This window comes from Lissotriton vulgaris, chromosome 10, assembly GCF_964263255.1.
Source record: "Lissotriton vulgaris chromosome 10, aLisVul1.2, whole genome shotgun sequence".
NCBI lineage: Eukaryota > Metazoa > Chordata > Amphibia > Caudata > Salamandridae > Lissotriton > Lissotriton vulgaris.
Window position 1 is genome coordinate 81,109,235 of NC_141698.1, and position 19,088 is coordinate 81,128,322.

The following is a 19,088-nucleotide window of genomic DNA, read 5'->3' on the forward strand; positions in this document are numbered from 1 at the left end:
AGTTTCCTATACCAATGTGCACTCAAATACATGAATGAATAAAATGCAATGGAGGGTGCACAGAAGTAGAAAACTCCAAACTGGTGTCACGGTCACATTCGGATGCCACATATAGTTGCCCATGATAATGAGAACAGGAGCCAGGCAAACATCCTTGCATTGCTTCACTTTAAAGAGACATATGTGCACCCCATAAAGGCCCCTTGGGCCAAACCCTCCTCATAGTCATTGTTAAATAGACTGATGACCTGCCACTATAGGCTGGCACCTGAGGACCTTGAGTTCTTGTGCACTCATCCTTCACCAGAAAGCCTAGTGTTACTGGTGTCCAAACACTTCCCAGTCTCTTTCTGTCCTGCTCCTACAGAAAGGGAAATCAAGAAGCTTGAGTCCATAGGGAAGCTAGCCTACTGTGCATGAGGTCTGGCACGTAGATCAGTGAACGCTACCTGTTTAATGCCAACAAACTACTGTGCACTGTAGGAGATAGCACAGGTGGTGATAGCGAGCCTCCCGGCCACATTATCACTAACTTTGCAGGAGTAGTCAGTGTCAGACAAGATGTGGCAAAGTAGATTCTCAGAGCAGGTCTAGACAATGTAGTTTCAGTAGCCAGGGCCACGGGATCTTCTGTGGCACTTTGGAAGCATGCCTAGTTTCATTCAGTGGGGTTCTCGGGGGCTGTCCAAGCAAGACTAATTATGTTGCTTCTCGCCTCTCTGGAAACAAGGCTGACTCTACCCTTAAGAGGTTTAAGGCAGGGTCAGCTATGGCTTGCTTTTTAGATTTGACATCTCTGTCCAAGGCATCAACAGTTAATACTCCAAGTTTTGTGGCTATTTCAAAGTAGGTAGCATCAACCCTCCCAGCACCAAATTAATTTATTAGGCAGCACAGAGGTAGTGGCACATCAAAAGTTAGACAAGCCTAGCTGCTCTCCTCCTCCTTTTCTGCACCACCTGGAAAGCCATATTAGTTTTCACTCACTGGAGCACGTAGGGCCTGCGACAGTGAAGTGTGTCTTTCCATCTACAGGCCTCGCAAGTCATTATGAAGGCCTACTAATTTTAAGCCTCTTCCCATTCAGAATCAGAATTCTCGTCATTTGGCTGTGAACAGCCGTAAAAGTGTGTAAGACTGGCAAAATAGCAATAAATATATACAAGTTATTAAACCATGCAAGTAAAATACGTATTTGGGTTATTAATTACCAACAATTAGGGTAAAACAGGCTGGTATGAATAAAACTGAATTAAAACAGTCAAGTACTGATTCTTTGCCCTAAAATTGATCAAAAATCATTGACCTCCTGGAGCAGAGCAGCCGCTTTAAGAAACAGAATCATGTACCATGTGTTTCGTCATCTGGTAATGCCAATAATAAGTGTGATGCCTGTATAGAAAGCCTAAATTCCTAAACTTCAAAAACGGTATGAGGAATTTTTGGTATACATTTTAAAATCATAGAAGAAGAAAATATGTACCATATTTTGTTTATGCAAATTAGTTCATAGGCATTCTCTAGAATCAAGCTTGGGTTGATGTCCAGCCGGAAAACAAAGTAAATATTTTGTAATACCAGCCCGAAAGCCGAACAATAAAAAACGATTCCACCTCTTATTAGTGTTCTGCAGGTCGTTGGTAGAGCTAGCCCCAGGATTAAGATCTAAATAACGCCTAACACTTGATGTTTTTCTTTCAGCCCTCCTCCTCTCTTCTTTGGCTCGTTCTAGCAGCAAGACTTGCACTTACATTGTAACAGAAGCTGCTGTGGCGTTCTATCTAAAAACATATCAGCCAATCCAATGACTTGCAGAGAGTTTTTGACATACACTTACCAGGGGATTGAAAGACATTTATTGCAAGCCAAGCAGTCTAAAACTATCTCTCTAGTTAATTTTGCTTCTACTGAGCTCCAGATAGAAAGCCACAAGAGGATATTCCGGCTACGTATACAATTGATCAGAAAGTCTAAGCCCAGTTTATTGTGGCAAATGAAGCTGGAGGTTGACTCTGGGCTGACCATGCTCTCCAACAAAATACATTTTCCTCTCTTTGGAGTGTAGCCGGGTCACCCAGTCCCCACATGCCTGCCTTATAAGTTGCTGTAGGGATGCATTGTGACAAATATATTTCCAAGAAGGGTGTGAGAACTCTCTCTCACTTAGTTGACGGTAGGCTTGGCAGTGAATCAACAGCCCTAAAAAACTTGGTCCAACTGTGTGCAATATGCACAGACCATGTTCCAGATGTGCTGAAAGTGGCCCTCAGGTAAGAGAAGGTGCTGGTGCTTAATAGCACTTCCTTACCCACAGTAATAGTTACAGGTCTCATTCGCTTTGGGCCACTAGTTGGACTTAATAAAATTAGTTGATAAATCCAGTTTAGTCATAAAATGGACAATGGAGCGCAGTGGATGATTAAAGACTTTGGCAGGGCGAGCAATGAATACAACGTCATACGCATACAGTAATGTCACTTCCCATTCGCCAATTTCTTCCTCCCCATTGCAGGGACATATTCACATTCTCCAGCAGGAGGCTGCAAAAGTCCTGTAGACAGTAGAAGTGAAGTTGATCTCAGAGCAGGATGTTACTCCTGGTATTTCCTTGCTCCTAAGAAGTAAGGCAGTCTGTGTCGGATCCTGGACCTTAGGGTCTTGCATGAGGGCTCTTCAGTGCTGGTTATTTCAGTGGTTCCCACATGGGTGCGATCGAGTGGACATCATCATCAGATCTCTCCGGGCACCACGACTTGACTCCATTGGTAGTTGGTAGAGGAGAACCAGTCATGTGGGATGTCCTTTTGCCCAACACCAGCACTGGTCACACCAGCGCTGGGCACAGTGCTGATGGATGCCTCCACCTTCGGTTGGGGTGCCCTTCTGGAGAAGCAGATCATTAGAAGCCTCATCTCCAGAGAAGCAAGGACTACATTTCAACTTGCTTAATTTGCATGGGATTTGCCTAGTCCAGACTCTGATTGACAACACTACAGCATTGTGTTATTTGAAGAAGTAGGACAGTGTAGACTCTTATCTTTGGCGGGAAGCTCTGAGGCTACTGGCCTAAGCTCGGGCTCATGAAATCTGGCTGGTCACCAAACAAGTTCCCTGAATACGAGAGGTGAGAGCCTGAGTCATCATCACCTTGCCAACCACTAGTGGTGTCTCTCCCGGAGGTGGTAGCCTTTGCCATATGGTGTACCCTGCTGATGGTTCTTTTCACTTCACGCAAGAATAAGCAATGCCTGCTGTTCTTCGCCCTCAAACATCTGTTGCAGGGTGCTTTGGGACTTCATTTTGCTTGATATGGAATTTTCCACCGTACTACACTATTCCTCCATACACTTGATTTGAGTGCTGAGGTGCTTGTGCCCAGACTGTGCACTAGTCATTCTGTTAAAAGAATTGCTAGCCGAGAGAATACCAGCTGAGTAGAAGGACAGCTGGACAGTTTTTACTTATGGTTTGTATTTCCTTAATGTAGTTACGTTTTTATTTTGCTTAAACCAAGTAATTATGTAACAAATATTTTCCTAGTACTTTACATATTGTTTTGGAGGCACTTAAAGGCTTTGTGTACCAGAGTCGCAGTTGACTGGGTATGAAAGAAGGTAGGTTTACTGACTGGAGTAGGTTATCTACTGCCAAACTTAACCAGGTCTGTCTCCAACGTGGCTGCAGAGTTGCACAAAATATAGAGTGCATGTCAACCTCCATTTTTAATAGGAACCTTAAGTGTAGCAAGCTACTGCTGCATTATTGGAAATAGCTCCAGGGAAGTCGATGGAGGAAATAATTACTTTGTGATCAGTCTAGGTTTACCGCAACTAATAATGGTTGCTGCATAGCTTGAAGGAGGTCAAACTTAGCAGTGTTCTCTAGAATGAGTGGGATCCATTACCCGGAGATGGCAGTTCGGGCTGGACTGTTCCCATGAGGCACAGGGTCAAGATTGATTTGCATATGGCCATGTCTGATCTAGGGTGGCGTGGTGAGCAAAATAACGATGAATTAAACCCAGATCTGTGACTGGGGGTGAATATTTTCTAATGTGCAACATTCCGTCCATCATCTTGTGGAATTTGATGCAGTTGAGTGATTGAGTGATTTTAACATTCAGATAGATAATCAACTGATTTGGAGGCATTGAGATCAAAATGAGTGATAACCTACAACTTGGTGGTCCGAAACATCAGACAGGCTAAAGAGTGGCGGGGCGTCATAGTTTGAACTCCTGTGTCTACGGTTAAAGCAGTTTGAGATATATTTGACAAAAAGGGGGAGTTGGTCATTCTAGGTTGAGATGATGCTAATGTTTCTCGAAAGATAATCTCAAGTCCACCTCCTGACTTGTCCACATAGAATGCTTTTGCAAACTCTGCTGTAAATGTGGGGGCAAAGATGATTCTTTAACACTTGTTTCAATGAGGACAATCATCTGTATTCTTTTCTGTAAAAAATTTGGATATTTCAAAATAGTGCATGGGAAGTGGTGTAACTATTCGCAACTGATGACCGAGGCCCGATTTCTCATTCCATGTGTTTAATCCAACTGTTGTACAAGAATGTGTTTTATCAGTTTTAAAAATTAACGGGTAGTGAATGGTCAATCTGAGTCAAAGGACTATGTTTTGTTCTGATCGGATTGTGTGTAGTGGGAAATTATTCAGCTGTGGCTTACAATATATGTGGTCTTGGCTCAAGTACGGAATCTTGTGTAAATAACTGACATGGTGATTGGATTTCTTGTGCAGTGTTCTGTACAGTTGCACAGCCGTCAGACTTATGAAATCCTCCACTGAGTGGGAGTAGAACGGAAGGAGTGTCACATTGGTAACTGATGTCAATAAAGAATAAAAAATAAACAGGGGGTAAAGAAAAAAGATTAACTGGAGCCTTTCTACACATGCCATGGGTAAAGGGTCCCATGAGGAGCATGACTACTGGAAAGAAAATCGTAAATGTGAAATAAGCCACTTATATGCAAAGCACTTTCTAATTCTAATTTGTTTAAGGTTAAAATGTAAGATGAAAATACAGAAGGGTCATGTCCCCAAATGTACAACAAACAGGTTGTGGGTAAATAAAATAGAAATTTCAGTAGCAGAGCGCATTGCTTACCCTCTGATCTGTAGCCATAGGATTATGCGCCAATACTTTAGGCAACTCAAGTTGCAATTTGTTCATAATTGTTATTTTTACTGATATTCATAAACTTTAGAATATCTCGTTGCAGGAACACTTCTTTAATTTAATTGAAAACAATTCAGTCGTAATTAAGTCCATTTGATTGAAAGCTGTACTCCAGAAAAGCATTTGAAAATGAAAAAAACAAGGCATGTTATGGTGATCCTGTGTGTAGAGTCTTTAAGATCTGTGAAAAATGGCACTGTCATATTACAGTCTCCTGAAAGTGCCTCATCATGCACAGGAGGGTAAGACGAGCAGTTGGTTGTGGTTACTGGTGACAGAAAATACCTTTTGAGACACAAAGTATGCTCCCAATCAGTGATGAGGTGGTTGGGATGTTAATAACTTCTAGAAACCCCATAGAATAGGCCCTGGTTTACTAAATAATTCTGGCAGTAGGTGAATATTGTAGGAAGCTGGCTCTTTATATATCAAAATGAGATATATCGTGCAAAGAGTGCAGGTATTCAATTACTAGTGGACAAGGGCTTGCTCTAGCAATCCCTGAGTGCTATTCTAGGGGGTATTGTGGGCGAGCAGCCTTAGGCTTATCAAAGAGGAGTGTGTGAGACCTGCAAAATACACACAGCCAATAAATGCTACACGCAACTCAAAAAGAAGATCCACACCATTTATTAAGCTAACATGTATCTTTATATATATATTTAGGTACCAGAATCAATGCGTTTAGATAAGTATATTTCTCAAGAGAAATCCTTTAGGTTTCAAAAAGTTGATACTTTGTGCAATTTGCTGTAGGTGCAGGTACAGAATACAGTTAGAGTACAGCGGTTTACAAGACCAATCTCCTGGACTGCAGGTGAGTATGGGGCAGTGTCCACGGCAGCACCAGCAGGTCACCTCGAGTGGCGCTAGGGTGACCGGTGCAGTGGTGCGATATAGCGTCGGGTGCCCAATGTTAGTCTATGGGGGTTGGTCTTCGTGAATAGAGGCTGAAAGATTGGACTGGGAGGCCAGTCGGGTTGAACCAACAGGGAGGCTCTTGCCTCACAATGCTCAGATTTGGGGATACCTTTTGTCATCCTCTCCATGGACCGAGGGCAACCAGTGCTGAGGTGTCCTTAGATGTCACGTTTTTGTCACCAGGAGCACTCGCGTCTAGATGGCCCGCAAACAGAGGCTGCTGGCGGTGTTGGTGAGTCCACATGGGCAAATCCAAGGTAGGCATTGTATCTGCAGGGCGGAGGACCACGCTGGTACCGTTTCCCACTTCAACTTGGGCTAGGTGGTTCGGTGCAGTGCTGATTTCTGGTGCTGGGTCTTTGTAGCCTGGAGCCTTCGCAGCTTGGACTTTGGTACCTGCAGATTGCAGGGAAACAGCTGCACTGCTCCATGGGAGTTTCTGAGTCTTTGGAGAAGTGCTGGCAGTTGCCCTAGGTTCCAGGCATTTACTAGGGACTGCCAGGGAGTGCTAAAGGTATTGCCAATTGGGGAAACAGCTGTACAGGTTTGGGAGAGAGATCTGGCACTGGGGACCTGGTCAGCCGGAACTCAGTGCACGGTCAAGTGAAATCACGTTAAATACCAAGCAAAAAGTGGGGGTGACCATGTCAAAAAGTGGCACTTTCTTACAGTGATAGAGGAAGCTACTTATGTTCTGATTAGAGAGAGCAAAGCTCCAATGAACAGCTGTTCGAGGCATGTGGGCTGCTGAATTCATATCTGAGCATAGATCGCCATCTAGTGTTGGGTCCGGATGATTGCACATTGTTGTCCTGGAAGAGTCTTCGAAGTATCACGAGATAGGTGGCTCCTCCCCTGGACTACAGTGCGCATGGGCATCGCCTCCATCCCCAGATTGTTTTTTTCCGCCATTGGGTTCGGATGTGTTTCGGTTCCCTCTGTCGGAACCGTTAGTTGTTCAACTTCTACTCGAGACCAAAAGGTCTTTAGGCTGGGCGTCGGTATAGTTGCGTACGGGTTTCTTTCTGACTCTCAGCCCCGATCTCTTGCTGCCCTTCCACGTGCTTTCGGCGCGGACGGGCCTACACTACACTCTTGCTATGGAGCGGACTCCGTTTAAGAAGTGCCCGGTGTGTAACTCTAAATACTCACACCTCGATGTGCACCCTGTGTGCAATACCTGCTTGTCACCGGATCACCGCGAAGACACCTGCATGGCGTGTTCGAAGTTCCGGAGCAAGAAGACTTTGAAGATTCGTCGAGCCCATAGGCTCCAGGCTAAGTTATCGGCTACGGCGCCCCCACCAGATGACATCTTCCAAGAATCTGTCGAGGAAGAAGAAGACGTGCAAGGTTCGGACTCTAATCCCGCATCCGAGGGGGAGACCCACGACGCGGGTGAGGAGAACTTTGACGAAGTCACCGACGAGGTAGGGGACGACGATCAGGCATTTGCCACGATGGGAGATAGCTCGGAGGAGGAGCATCCCCAACCAGACTCAGGGGTTAGTCCCCTTCATACGGCCCAGGTCGAGGGATCGCCTTCGGGCCTTACCCAAGATCTAACTATGAGTCCTACGTCCCCGCCTTCGGGCCCGGTCACGGACATTTGTGAACCATCACTTACGTCTAAGAAAACGAAAGTGAAGCCGACTGGTCCCGCACCCTCGGATGCGAAACCGAAAGCGAAAGTTGAGCTGGTCAAGAAGGTTCTGGAGGCGTCAACTTCCAAGAAAGTCAAAATGGCCGACTCGAAGAGCCACGCCAAAATGGCCGACCCGAAGCCCTCGGGGTCGGTGCCGAAGGCGAAATCGTCCGGCGCGGCTGCGTCGGTTCCGAAAGGGGTCGTGGACCCGAAGAAGGCTCCAAAGAAGCGTCAGGGCGACGACGCCCATAGACATGGGGCGTCGGCTCCGAAGAAAGTGGCTGCCGGCGATCAGGCTCTCGACGACGAGGGGTCGCTCGGACCGGTCACGCCCTCTCCGGCCTTGACACTGAAGGTAGCGGAATCCCTGCAGCGGATACGAAAGGACAGTGTGGTTCCCGCTCAGGACGCTGTGACGCCTAAGCTCCCGCCTAAGCCTGCGAAGGGGCAAACGCCTATCCGTTTCACCCTACCACCCAAGTCGGCGCCGAAGGCCTTCGCGTCGAAACAGGGCGGACCCTCGAAGGAGGTATTGACGCCGAAAGCTGCCTTGGTGGTGTCGAAGCTTTGGCTCCAGCCGCTTGCTGAAGAGGAACGTCGTGAGGTAATCATCGACGCCAACACCGGAAAACTGTCTCTCCTCAAGAGGAAGATCACGACGGAGCCGGCGTTGGAACATTTCAAGATCCCTCTCAAAAATAAAAGGGACTCTGCAGACTCTTCGGCTCTGGTGGAACCTGTGTCCCCACAAGCCCTGGGACAATCGCCGACGCATTCCCCCACAGGCGAGGCGGACGACGAAGATGCCGAGTACACCTATCCGGCGTATTCGGATCCGGAGGAGGAGCGTGAACCTTGGTCCGCCGAAGGCGACACGGAGGACCCGCAATCGGGTCAGGACACGCAACTCTTTGCGGCCAAAACGTCCCCGACGGAAGACTCGGCGGCCTTTAATGCTCTGCTCGAGCGAGCTGCGGCTAACCACGACGTCGAGCTGCACTCGGACCCCGTGGATGTGGACTTCTTATTCGACACCTTCTCTGTAGCTGAAAAGACAGTCAAAACGCTGCCGATGCTCAAAGGGGTGCTTAAACATGCAACGGAGGTCTTCAAGGAGCCCACACGGGCGCGTGTGGTCAACCCTCGCATCGACAGGAAATATAAGGCAGCGCCCACGGATCCTACATATATCAGGGGACACTTGCCATTGGACTCCTTGGTTGTTTCCAACGCTCGGAAGAGGGCGAATTCTCAAACTACTGGTGACGCTCCTCCCCCAGACAAAGAGTCCAAGATCTTCGAGGCCTCTGGCAAGCGAATTGCTGCACAGGCAGCTAATATCTGGAGAATCTCTAACACCCAAGCCCTGCTTGCACGTTATGATAGGGCCCATTATGACACCTTAGAAGCCATACTGCAACACTTGCCTGACCAATACAAAGAGGCAGGAGAGATGCTAATTCAGGAAGGAAAACTCATTACGAATGCATCCATCAAATGTGCCCTGGATGTGGCTGAAACAGCCTCCAGGGCTATCAATACCAGTGTGTTGCTTAGACGCCATGCCTGGCTTCGAATTTCAGGGTTCAAACCCGACATCCAGACTACAATACTGAATCAAACAGTGAATCCTGACCACCTGTTTGGACCTGAGGTGGATGCCACCCTGGAAAAAATGAAAAAAGATACGGAAACTGCCAAGTCAATGGGGGCTTTACAAAGTCAGCAGTTTCGGAGTGGTTCCTTTCGCCGCTCAAACTCCAGAGGCACCTCAAGGGGGCAGGCAGCCCAATCCACGCAGTATTACAAAAGTAACACCCAGACCTCGTACAACAACAAGGGTAGAGGTGGTTACAGAGGCAATAATGTCAAGGGTAGGGGACGTGGAAACAATAGCTCCAGGTCCACCACCACCAACAAACAGTGACGTCTTGTCACTGCCCCCCGACCATACAACACCGGTTGGGGGGAGACTCCAGCAGTTCCTGCCGGCGTGGAAGACCATCACCACGGACAGGTGGGTGAGGTCTCTTATCCAGTACGGGTACTGTCTAGAGCTTACTTCCATTCCACCGGACATACCCCCAAGAAGCCGTCCTATGTCAGGCGAGCATTTGACCTTGTTGCAGCAGGAAGTTCTAGTCATGCTGCAAAAAGGGGCAATAGAGCTCGTTCCATTGCGAGAGAGGGGAACAGGGGTTTACTCCCTGTATTTTCTGATTCCCAAGAAGGACGGATCCCTCAGGCCTATCCTGGACCTCAGGCCCCTAAACTGGTACATACTCTCGGAGCACTTCCATATGCTCACGTTGCAGCAAGTGCTTCCCCTGCTTCGGCAGGGGGATTTTCTGGCTACGCTGGATCTGAAAGATGCCTATTTTCATATCCCCCTACATCCTTCCCACAGGAAGTATCTCAGATTCACGATCTTAGACCAGCATTACCAGTTCAAGGTCCTGCCGTTCGGGGTCACCACGGCACCAAGGGTATTTACAAAGTGCCTAGCGACTGTGGCGGCGCATCTCCGTCGCCAAAACGTCCACGTCTTTCCTTACCTGGACGACTGGCTCATTCAGGCAAGGACGGAACGACAGTGCGTAGACCATGTGTCACGCACCATTCATCTCCTGCACGATCTGGGTTTCACTCTGAACTACCCCAAGTCCCATCTCCAGCCCGCCCACGTGCGACAGTATCTGGGCGCGACAATCAACACTCTGGCAGCCACTGCGCAGCCAAATTCAGTGAGAATCGCCAGTATCCAGGCGCTGATCCAACGATTCAGACCCCAGCACTCGCTTCCAGCGAAGGTGTTCATGCAGTTGATCGGCATGATGGCCTCCTGCATCTCCATTGTCCCGCACGCGAGACTACATATGCGTCCGCTTCAGGAGTGCCTAGCACGTCAGTGGACTCAGGCTCATGGGCAACTGACAGACCTAGTGTTGGTGAGCGGTCGGGCATACAACTCTCTGCATTGGTGGAATCCACAAAACCTTTGCAAAGGCCGACCGTTCCAAGAGCCTGTCCCACAGATTGTCCTGACGACGGACGCTTCTCTCCAGGGATGGGGAGCGCATGTACTCCACTACACGGTACAGGGACTATGGACACTACAGCAAAGGAAGATGCACATCAATGTGTTGGAACTGATGGCAATCTTCATGGCCTTAAAGGCGTTCAAAGTACATCTGTGCAACAAGGTCGTGTTGATCCGGACGGACAACATGACGGCCATGTACTACATCCAGAAGCAGGGAGGCACACACTCTCCACAGCTGTCTCATCTGGCTCAGAGCATGTGGAAGTGGGCCATTCAGAGGAACATCTTCCTCATGGCAGAGCATCTCCCGGGCAAGGACAATCAAATGGCGGATCTGCTCAGCAGGCACAGCCATCAGATGCACGAGTGGGAGATACATCCATCAGTACTCCAACCGTACTTCCAAAGGTGGGGTCATCCAGAGATAGACCTATTTGCCACAAAGGAGAACGCAAAATGCCAAAGCTTCGCCGCCAGGTTCCCACACCCGCAATCACAGGGCAATGCGATGTGGATGAACTGGTCAGGCAGATTTGCGTACGCTTTTCCCCCAGCACCTCTGATACCGCTGGTGGCACGCAAGCTCAGGCAGCACTCGATGACGCTCATCCTAGTTGCTCCAACGTGGGCTCGCCAACCATGGTACACCACGTTTCTGGAACTCTCCGTGGTACCGCATCAAAGGCTTCATCTCACTCCCAGCCTTCTGACGCAGAGCCATGGCGACATTCAGCACCCAGATCCGCAACAGCTCAACCTGGCGATCTGGCTCCTGAAGTCCTAGAGTTTGGCTACCTCAATCTTCCTCCCGATTGCATGGACATCATTCGGGAGGCAAGGAAGCCCACTACTAGAGCTTGTTATGCGGCTAAATGGAAGAGGTTTGTCATCTACTGTGCGAACCACAATATTGACCCGCTAGATGCTTCCATTCGGAATATCATCTGTTACCTCTTCCACCTGTATCAATGCAATCTAGCGTACTCTTCCATCCGTATTCACCTGTCTGCTATGGCAGCATACCTCCAGAATAGGCAGCACCTGTCACTCTTTAAGGTCCCTGCTATCAAGGCCTTTCTGGAAGGACTCAAAAGGGTCATTCCACCAAGGACCCCACCAGCTCCAGAATGGAACCTCAATGTGGTTCTTACGAGGCTGATGGGTCCTCCCTTTGAGCCACTGCACTCTTGTGAGCTTCAGTTTCTGACTTGGAAGGTTGCGTTCTTAGTGGCGATTACATCGCTTAGGAGGGTTAGCGAGCTGCAGGCGCTCACCATCCTAGAACCTTTCTTCCAGGTACATGCTAACAGGGTGGTGCTCCGCACTAACCCTAAATTCTTACCCAAGGTGGTATCACAATTCCACATTAACCAGACAATCGAATTGCCGGTGTTTTTCCAAAACCCAGAGACGCTGGCGGAGCGCATGCTCCACACCCTTGATGTTAAGAGGGCCTTGATGTATTATGTAGACAGGACAAAAGATTTCCGCAAAACCAAACAACTTTTTGTTGCTTTTGCCACTCACCACAAGGGAAACGCTATCTCCAAAGCGGGGATTGCTAGGTGGATAGTAAAGTGCATTCAGATCTGTTACGCTAAAGCTAAGCGCACTCTCACTATCCCACCAAGGGCCCACTCCACCAGGAAGTTGGGGGCCTCTATGGCTTTCCTAGGTAACATTCCCTTAGAAGATATCTGTAGAGCAGCCACATGGTCTACCACACATACTTTCACTAAACACTACTGTGTAGACGTACATTCCAAACAGCAGGCTGCTGTGGGTCAGGCTGTTCTAAAAATGCTTTTTCAGACTGCTGCAGCTGGCACGGGCGGCCGCCGTTAATGGAGGGACTGCTATGTATTCTATGCACAGATATGAATTCAGCAGCCCACATGCCTCGAACTGCAAATGCTACTTACCAGTATGCATCTGTTCTTGGCATGTAGGGCTGCTGACATTCATATCGCCCACCCTCCTCCCCGGCGCCTGTAGCAGCTGCAGAATTCATTCATATACATACATATGCTCATAGCATGGTCATCACTCACATTCTTCACTCCATCTCTGCCAATGGCTAAAAACAATCTGGGGATGGAGGCGATGCCCATGCGCACTGTAGTCCAGGGGAGGAGCCACCTATCTCGTGATACTTCGAAGACTCTTCCAGGACAACAATGTGAAATCATCCGGACCCAACACTAGGTGGCGATCTATGCTCAGATATGAATGTCAGCAGCCCTACATGCCAAGAACAGATGCATACTGGTAAGTAGCATTTGCAATACATCTTATATGTAATAGTTTGGAGATCTTTAACAAATATAAAGTGTTTAATGATCTGGGTAGAAGTGCTCGGGAAGAAGGTTGGTAAATATTTTTTTCAATTAATTTGAAATTACCTTGGGTAGGAGAAAAGGGCAGTTTCTCATGTATGACATTTTTCAGTAGAACAGTGTTGGGGGGCTTGCTAGTTATAAAGATTTAAGCTAGCTCAACGTCTGGACTTGAGAGATGGCCACCAAGAAGGCAACTTCCCATGATTATTATTTTGAATCCAAAGATTGCTGTAATAATTTGGATATTACTATATTCAAAACAATCTTTAAAGCAGTCCTGTAATGATTAAGAAAGTGGATGTTGATAAAGGCAAGTGGGAAGGACAAAACAATAGAAGGTAAATATTGCATCCTATGGCATGATTTCTTTTCCTAAATTTCTTTTTCTTAAATTATTTTCACAAGGGAAAATGCATACTGTTAAAAGCTTGTTCCAAAGTCTCGCATATTTGTGAAGATATTCTGCTGTTGAAATTCAGTGAGAATGCCCATGATAAAGTAGCTTATGGTTAAGTACATTTTCCGTATGCAAGGTGCAATATTGTATTTTATCAGTTATGTTTTTGCTATCAAGATACATTTTTTGAGCCCTTTCATCTGGAGTAGCACAAATTACAATTTGAATAACATTATTAATTTTCTCTATTACGAGAGCTTTTTCAAGTTTGTCTAATTTTATTTTGTTACGCATAGTACTAAAGAAAAACAGTTGGGATTCTTTTCTTTTTGGTTAACTGAATGGAACATGTACCCAAAAGACGGCAGACATGTTAGCGTGGGCCAAATTACGTTGGCTCCCACAAAAAGACGTCTGTTCAGAGTGCTACAAGAGATTTTTTCACTGTCCTCCTTCTAAGACATCCGTTTTGACTTGCATACATATGGACAAGAGATTAGGTTGAGCTGCAAATGAGTTATTGCAGTACAGATACTAAAGATTGCATCAGGAAATCACTATCGAATGAGCTGAGCCACCACAAAAATGGAGGAAAAGGAAACGGATGTCTGTGGAACAGTGATTATAGAAAGTGTCTCCTACTGGGCATAGAGTAGAAAACAATTACTATTAGTAAAACGCTTATTGGTTTTATAGTGTATACATGAATACTTGTGATGTTTGCACTCTTTATAGTCCATTTTCTATTTTTGTGACTTTGTTAAAGTGTACATATAGTTTTTTTCATTATTTCTTATTGCTCCCACATTGCTAGCTACACCTTAATGTGTGCTTTATAAAACTAAATGAATGAATTAAGGTTACATGTGATTGAACCGTTAACTTTCTTTTGTTATTCTTACCCCATCTGATCACATATCATGCTAAAGTTTTTCATTAGTGTATATATGAATAATTAAGTGGGATGGCTGCCTAATGTTTGCCTTTAAATCTAGGTTTTTCATAGTCTGCTGAAAGCTCATGCTATGGAAGCCCGTGCTATAGTTCGACAAGCCATGGCTATCTTAACACCAGCAGTGCCTGCTCGTATGGAAGATGGGCATCAAATGCTGACTCACTGGACAAGAAAAATTATTGTGGAGGAGGGTCATACGGTTCCGCAGCTAGTCCATATCTTACATTTAATAGTGCAACATTTCAAGGTAAGTTAATAGGCCTTCTTTGGCTATTGCACAGATGTGGTGTATAACAAAATTAATAGACTATCGCCTGTATATAGGTGAGCACTTTTATGCAAAATATATATTCTTCTCATCTCAATATTGTCTTTTCAAACTGTTTCTGTGACATCAAGGTGGATATACAAACTCCAAACATTTTGTAGCCCTATGTTGGTTTCCTTTCCTAAAGCACTGGTTTGTCATCAGTTTTGTTTCAAATGTGCAAACTCTCTCTCTCTGTTTAGTTCAGGGTCATGAAAATATCCAGGGCTTGCTTGTTTGTTTTGCCGCCATTTGATCAATTTTAGGACAAATAATTTGTTCGAGGCATGTGGGCTGCTGAATTCATATCTGTGCATAGATCGCCGCCTAGTGTTGGGTCCGGATGATTGTACATTGTTGTCCTGGAAGAGTCTTCGAAGTATCACAAGATAGGTGGCTCCTCCCCTGGACTACAGTGCGCATGGGCATCGACTCCATCCTCAGATTGTTTTTTTCCGCCATTGGGTTCGGATGTGTCTCTGTCGGAATCAATAAAAAACTTTCTTAAGACCAAAAGGTCTTTAGCTTCAGCGTCGGTATTGTCTCACGTTCGGTGCCTACTTATTCCAGTTCGGTTCCGAGCCGGAATCTATCAACCCGCGTGCTCTCGACGCGGAAGGCCCAGTCGACGCGACAGACTCTATCGACTGTTCATCATGGACCGGAGTCCGTTCAAGAGGTGCCCCGTGTGCAACTCAAAGTATCCCCATATCGACGTCCACCCGGTGTGCAACAAGTGTCTGTCGCCGGATCATGATGAAGCCAAGTGTATGGCTTGTTCCCACTTCAGATCCAAGAAGACGCTTAAGCTTCGACGCGCTGTGCGCCAGGAGGCCCAGCAACATGCGCCGGCGGACATCTTCAATGTCGGGGATGACGAGGAAGCGGACCCGGAACTCGAGGAAGTCTTGTCGAATCCCGTATCGGAGGTAGACTACGACGAGGATGTAGAGATGTTTGAGACCGATGAAGTTGTCGACGAGGTGGGAGACGACGACGGGGTCTTTGGGGCCATGGAAGATAGCTCGATCGAAGAGCTACCTCAAACAGACATTGGAGCCGTACGGCTTAAACAGGCTCAGGTCGAGGGATCGCCAGTAGGCCTTACCCAAGACCTTGCAATGAGTTCTACGGCCCCGCCTTCGGGCCCGTCTACGGACATTATCATTGAGCCACGGCATGAGAAATCTAAACCGAAAGCAACGCAAGCGGTCTCGACGCAACCGAAAGCACTGGTGCCTTCATCAAAAACGAAAGTGCAAGCTACTTTGGTCGGGTCGAAGGACTCTGAGCCGTCGACGAAGCACAAGGCTGTTGTCGAGCCGAAAACACATGTCAAGGCGTCGAGAAGAAGTCTACCACGCCAAAGACTAAAGTCAAGGTTGTCGAGTAAATCGGCGCCAAAGAAGGTCAACGCCGACAAGAGGGCCAGTGATCCGAAGGTTCACGGTACTCCGCGCCAACAAGAAAAAACCAAGAGCGGGCCAATCGAAGAGTCCACGCCCAGTGGTGCCTCGATGGATCCCTGCGACAAGGTGCAGCCGTCGGCGGCTTTCACCAAGAAGGTTACGGACTCCCTACGACGCATCAATGAGAAGGCCTCGATAGCCGGACCGAAAGATGCTCCGCCCTCGAAGCCTGTCGAGAAACCTCATAAGGGGTCGACGCCGAAGGTGGCGCCGAAGTCTTTCGCCCCTAAGTCGGGAACGACCGTGCCCGCAACCGGGCCCTCGATGCCGAAGTCGACGACGGTGGTTCCAAAACAGAAGCATCGAGAATCTTCGCTGGAGGAACACCGTGAACACTTTATTGATGCCGAAACTTGCAGGCTTTCCCTACTTAAGAGGAAAATTGCCCCGGAACAACCTATGGAGTCCTACAAGATTCCTTTAAAGAAGAAGATGGATTCCACTTCTGCTCCTGTTCTGGTGGAACCACTTTCTCCACAGGGCCATAATGTGTCACCCACTTACTCCGACGTGGATGCTGGTGATGGTGACGATGAGGGTGAGTACAGCTATCCTGTCTATGATGACACTGATAATACCAACGAGCCCTGGGTGGCTCGGGCTGAGCCAGGTGACCCTCACTCTGCCCCTGACACTCGGCTCTACACGGTGAAAAATTCACCTACAGAGGATTCTGCAGCTTTTCATGCCCTCATTGAAAGGGCAGCTAAGAACCATGACGTCCAGCTTCATGTGGACCCCATCGAGGAGGACTTTGACACCTTTTCTGTCTCGGAAAGAACAGTAAAAACTCTCCCTATGTTGAAGGGTGTCTTAAAGCATGCTGGGGACATCTTTAAGGAGCCTACTAGAGCCAGGGTAATAAACCCACGGATTGAGAAAAAGTATAAGCCAGCGCCTACTGATCCTACCTACATAAAGGGACAGCTGCCTCTGGACTCTCTTGTGGTCTCGAATGCCCGGAAGAGGGCTAATTCTCAGACAACGGGTGATACTCCTCCCCCAGATAAAGAGTCTAAGGTGTTTGAGGCATCGGGGAAAAAGGTAGCCGCTCAAGCGTCCAATATTTGGCGCATTTCAAACACACAAGCACTTCTTGCACGGTATGACAGGGCACGCTATGACACATTAGAAACCCTGTTGCAGCACCTGCCTGAGGAATACAAGGAGGCGGCTCAGATGGTCATCCAAGAGGGGGAAGCTAATCTCCAATGCATCTATAAAGTGTGCACTGGACGCGGCTGACACCGCGGCCAGAGCCATCAATACTAGCGTTATGCTGAGACGACATGTCTGGCTTAGAATCTCGGGGTTTAAGCCAGAGATACAGACCACCATTCTTAATCAGACGGTGAACCCTGATCGTCTGTTCGGTCCAGAGGTGGACACCACCTTGGAGAAAATAAAGGACGACACCGAAACTGCTAAGTCCATGGGGGCCTTGCAGTCCCAGCAATTCAGGGTGGTTCTTTTCGTCGCTCCAGCACTAGAGGTGTTTCCAGAGGCCAAAGCTCCCAAAACACACAGTATTATAAGAGCAACACGCAATCCACCTACACCAAACAAAATCGCGGTGGATATCGCGGAAACAGCACCAAGGGCAGGGGCCGAGGAAACAACAACTCCAGATCCTCTGCCACCAACAAACAGTGACGCCCTGTCACTGCCCCCCGACCATGCAACACAGGTCGGGGGGAGACTTCAGCAGTTCCTGCCGGTCTGGAAGTCCATCACCACAGACAGGTGGGTCACAAAACTTATCCAGTACGGTTATTGTCTGGAGTTAACATCCACTCCACCCAACATACCCCCAAGGCACCGTCCTATGCCGCCCGAGCATTTGCACTTATTGCAGCAGGAGTTACTCGTCATGCTGCAAAAAGGGGCGATCGAGCTCGTGCCTGTGGCAGAAAGAGGCGCCGGAGTCTACTCGCTGTACTTCTCAATACCAAAAAAGGACGAGTCCCTCAGATCCATACTGGACCTCAGACCCCTCAACCAATACATTCTGTCGGAGCATTTTCACATGTTGACCCTGCAACAAGTGCTCCCTTTGCTCAGTCAGGGGGATTTCCTAGCAACGTTAGATCTAAAGGATGCATATTTTCACATTCCGCTGCACCCGTCACACAGAAAATACCTCAGGTTCACCATCCAAAACCAACATTACCAGTTCAAGGTTTTGCCTTTCGGGGTCACCACCGCGCCCAGGGTGTTTACGAAGTGCCTGGCGACGGTGGCGGCTCACCTAAGGAGACAAAACATTCACGTCTACCCTTATCTGGACGACTGGCTCATCCAGGCTGTGCCGCCCACATGTCCCACACCATACACCTTCTGCACGATCTGGGATTCTCACTGAATTACCCAAAATCCCACCTGCAACCCGCCCACATACGACAGTATCTGGGTGTGACAATAGACACTCTGGCGGCGACAGCGCAGCCAAATTCAGTGAGGGTCAACAGCATTCAATCGCTGATACAGAAGTTCAGACCTCAACACTCGCTTCCAGCGCGAGTGTTCATGCAGTTGATAGGCATGATGGCCTCCTGCATCTCCATAGTCCAGCACGCAAGACTACATATGCATCCGCTTCAGGAGTGCTTAGCACGTCAGTGGACTCAGGCTCACGGACAGTTGAAAGACCTAGTGTTGGTGAGCGGTCGGGCATACAACTCTCTGCATTGGTGGAATCCACGAAACCTTTGCATGGGACGACCGTTCCAAGAGCCTGTGCCACAGATTGTTCTGACAACGGACGCTTCTCTCCAGGGTTGGGGAGCTCATGTACTCCATTGCACAGTGCAGGTACT

The 19,088-nt window shown here is 47.9% G+C and overlaps 1 protein-coding gene across 2 annotated transcripts in view; it reads left to right on the forward strand.

Moving 5' to 3' along the window:
* TRRAP (transformation/transcription domain associated protein) overlaps positions 1-19,088 on the forward strand; it is a 737,638-nt gene that overhangs the window by 308,281 nt on the left and 410,269 nt on the right. For both annotated transcript variants that reach the window (XM_086940544.1, XM_086940545.1), the window contains one exon: positions 14,537-14,743. In XM_086940544.1, coding sequence (XP_086796670.1) covers positions 14,537-14,743 — 207 coding nt within the window. The remainder of the gene's footprint in view (positions 1-14,536; positions 14,744-19,088) is intronic.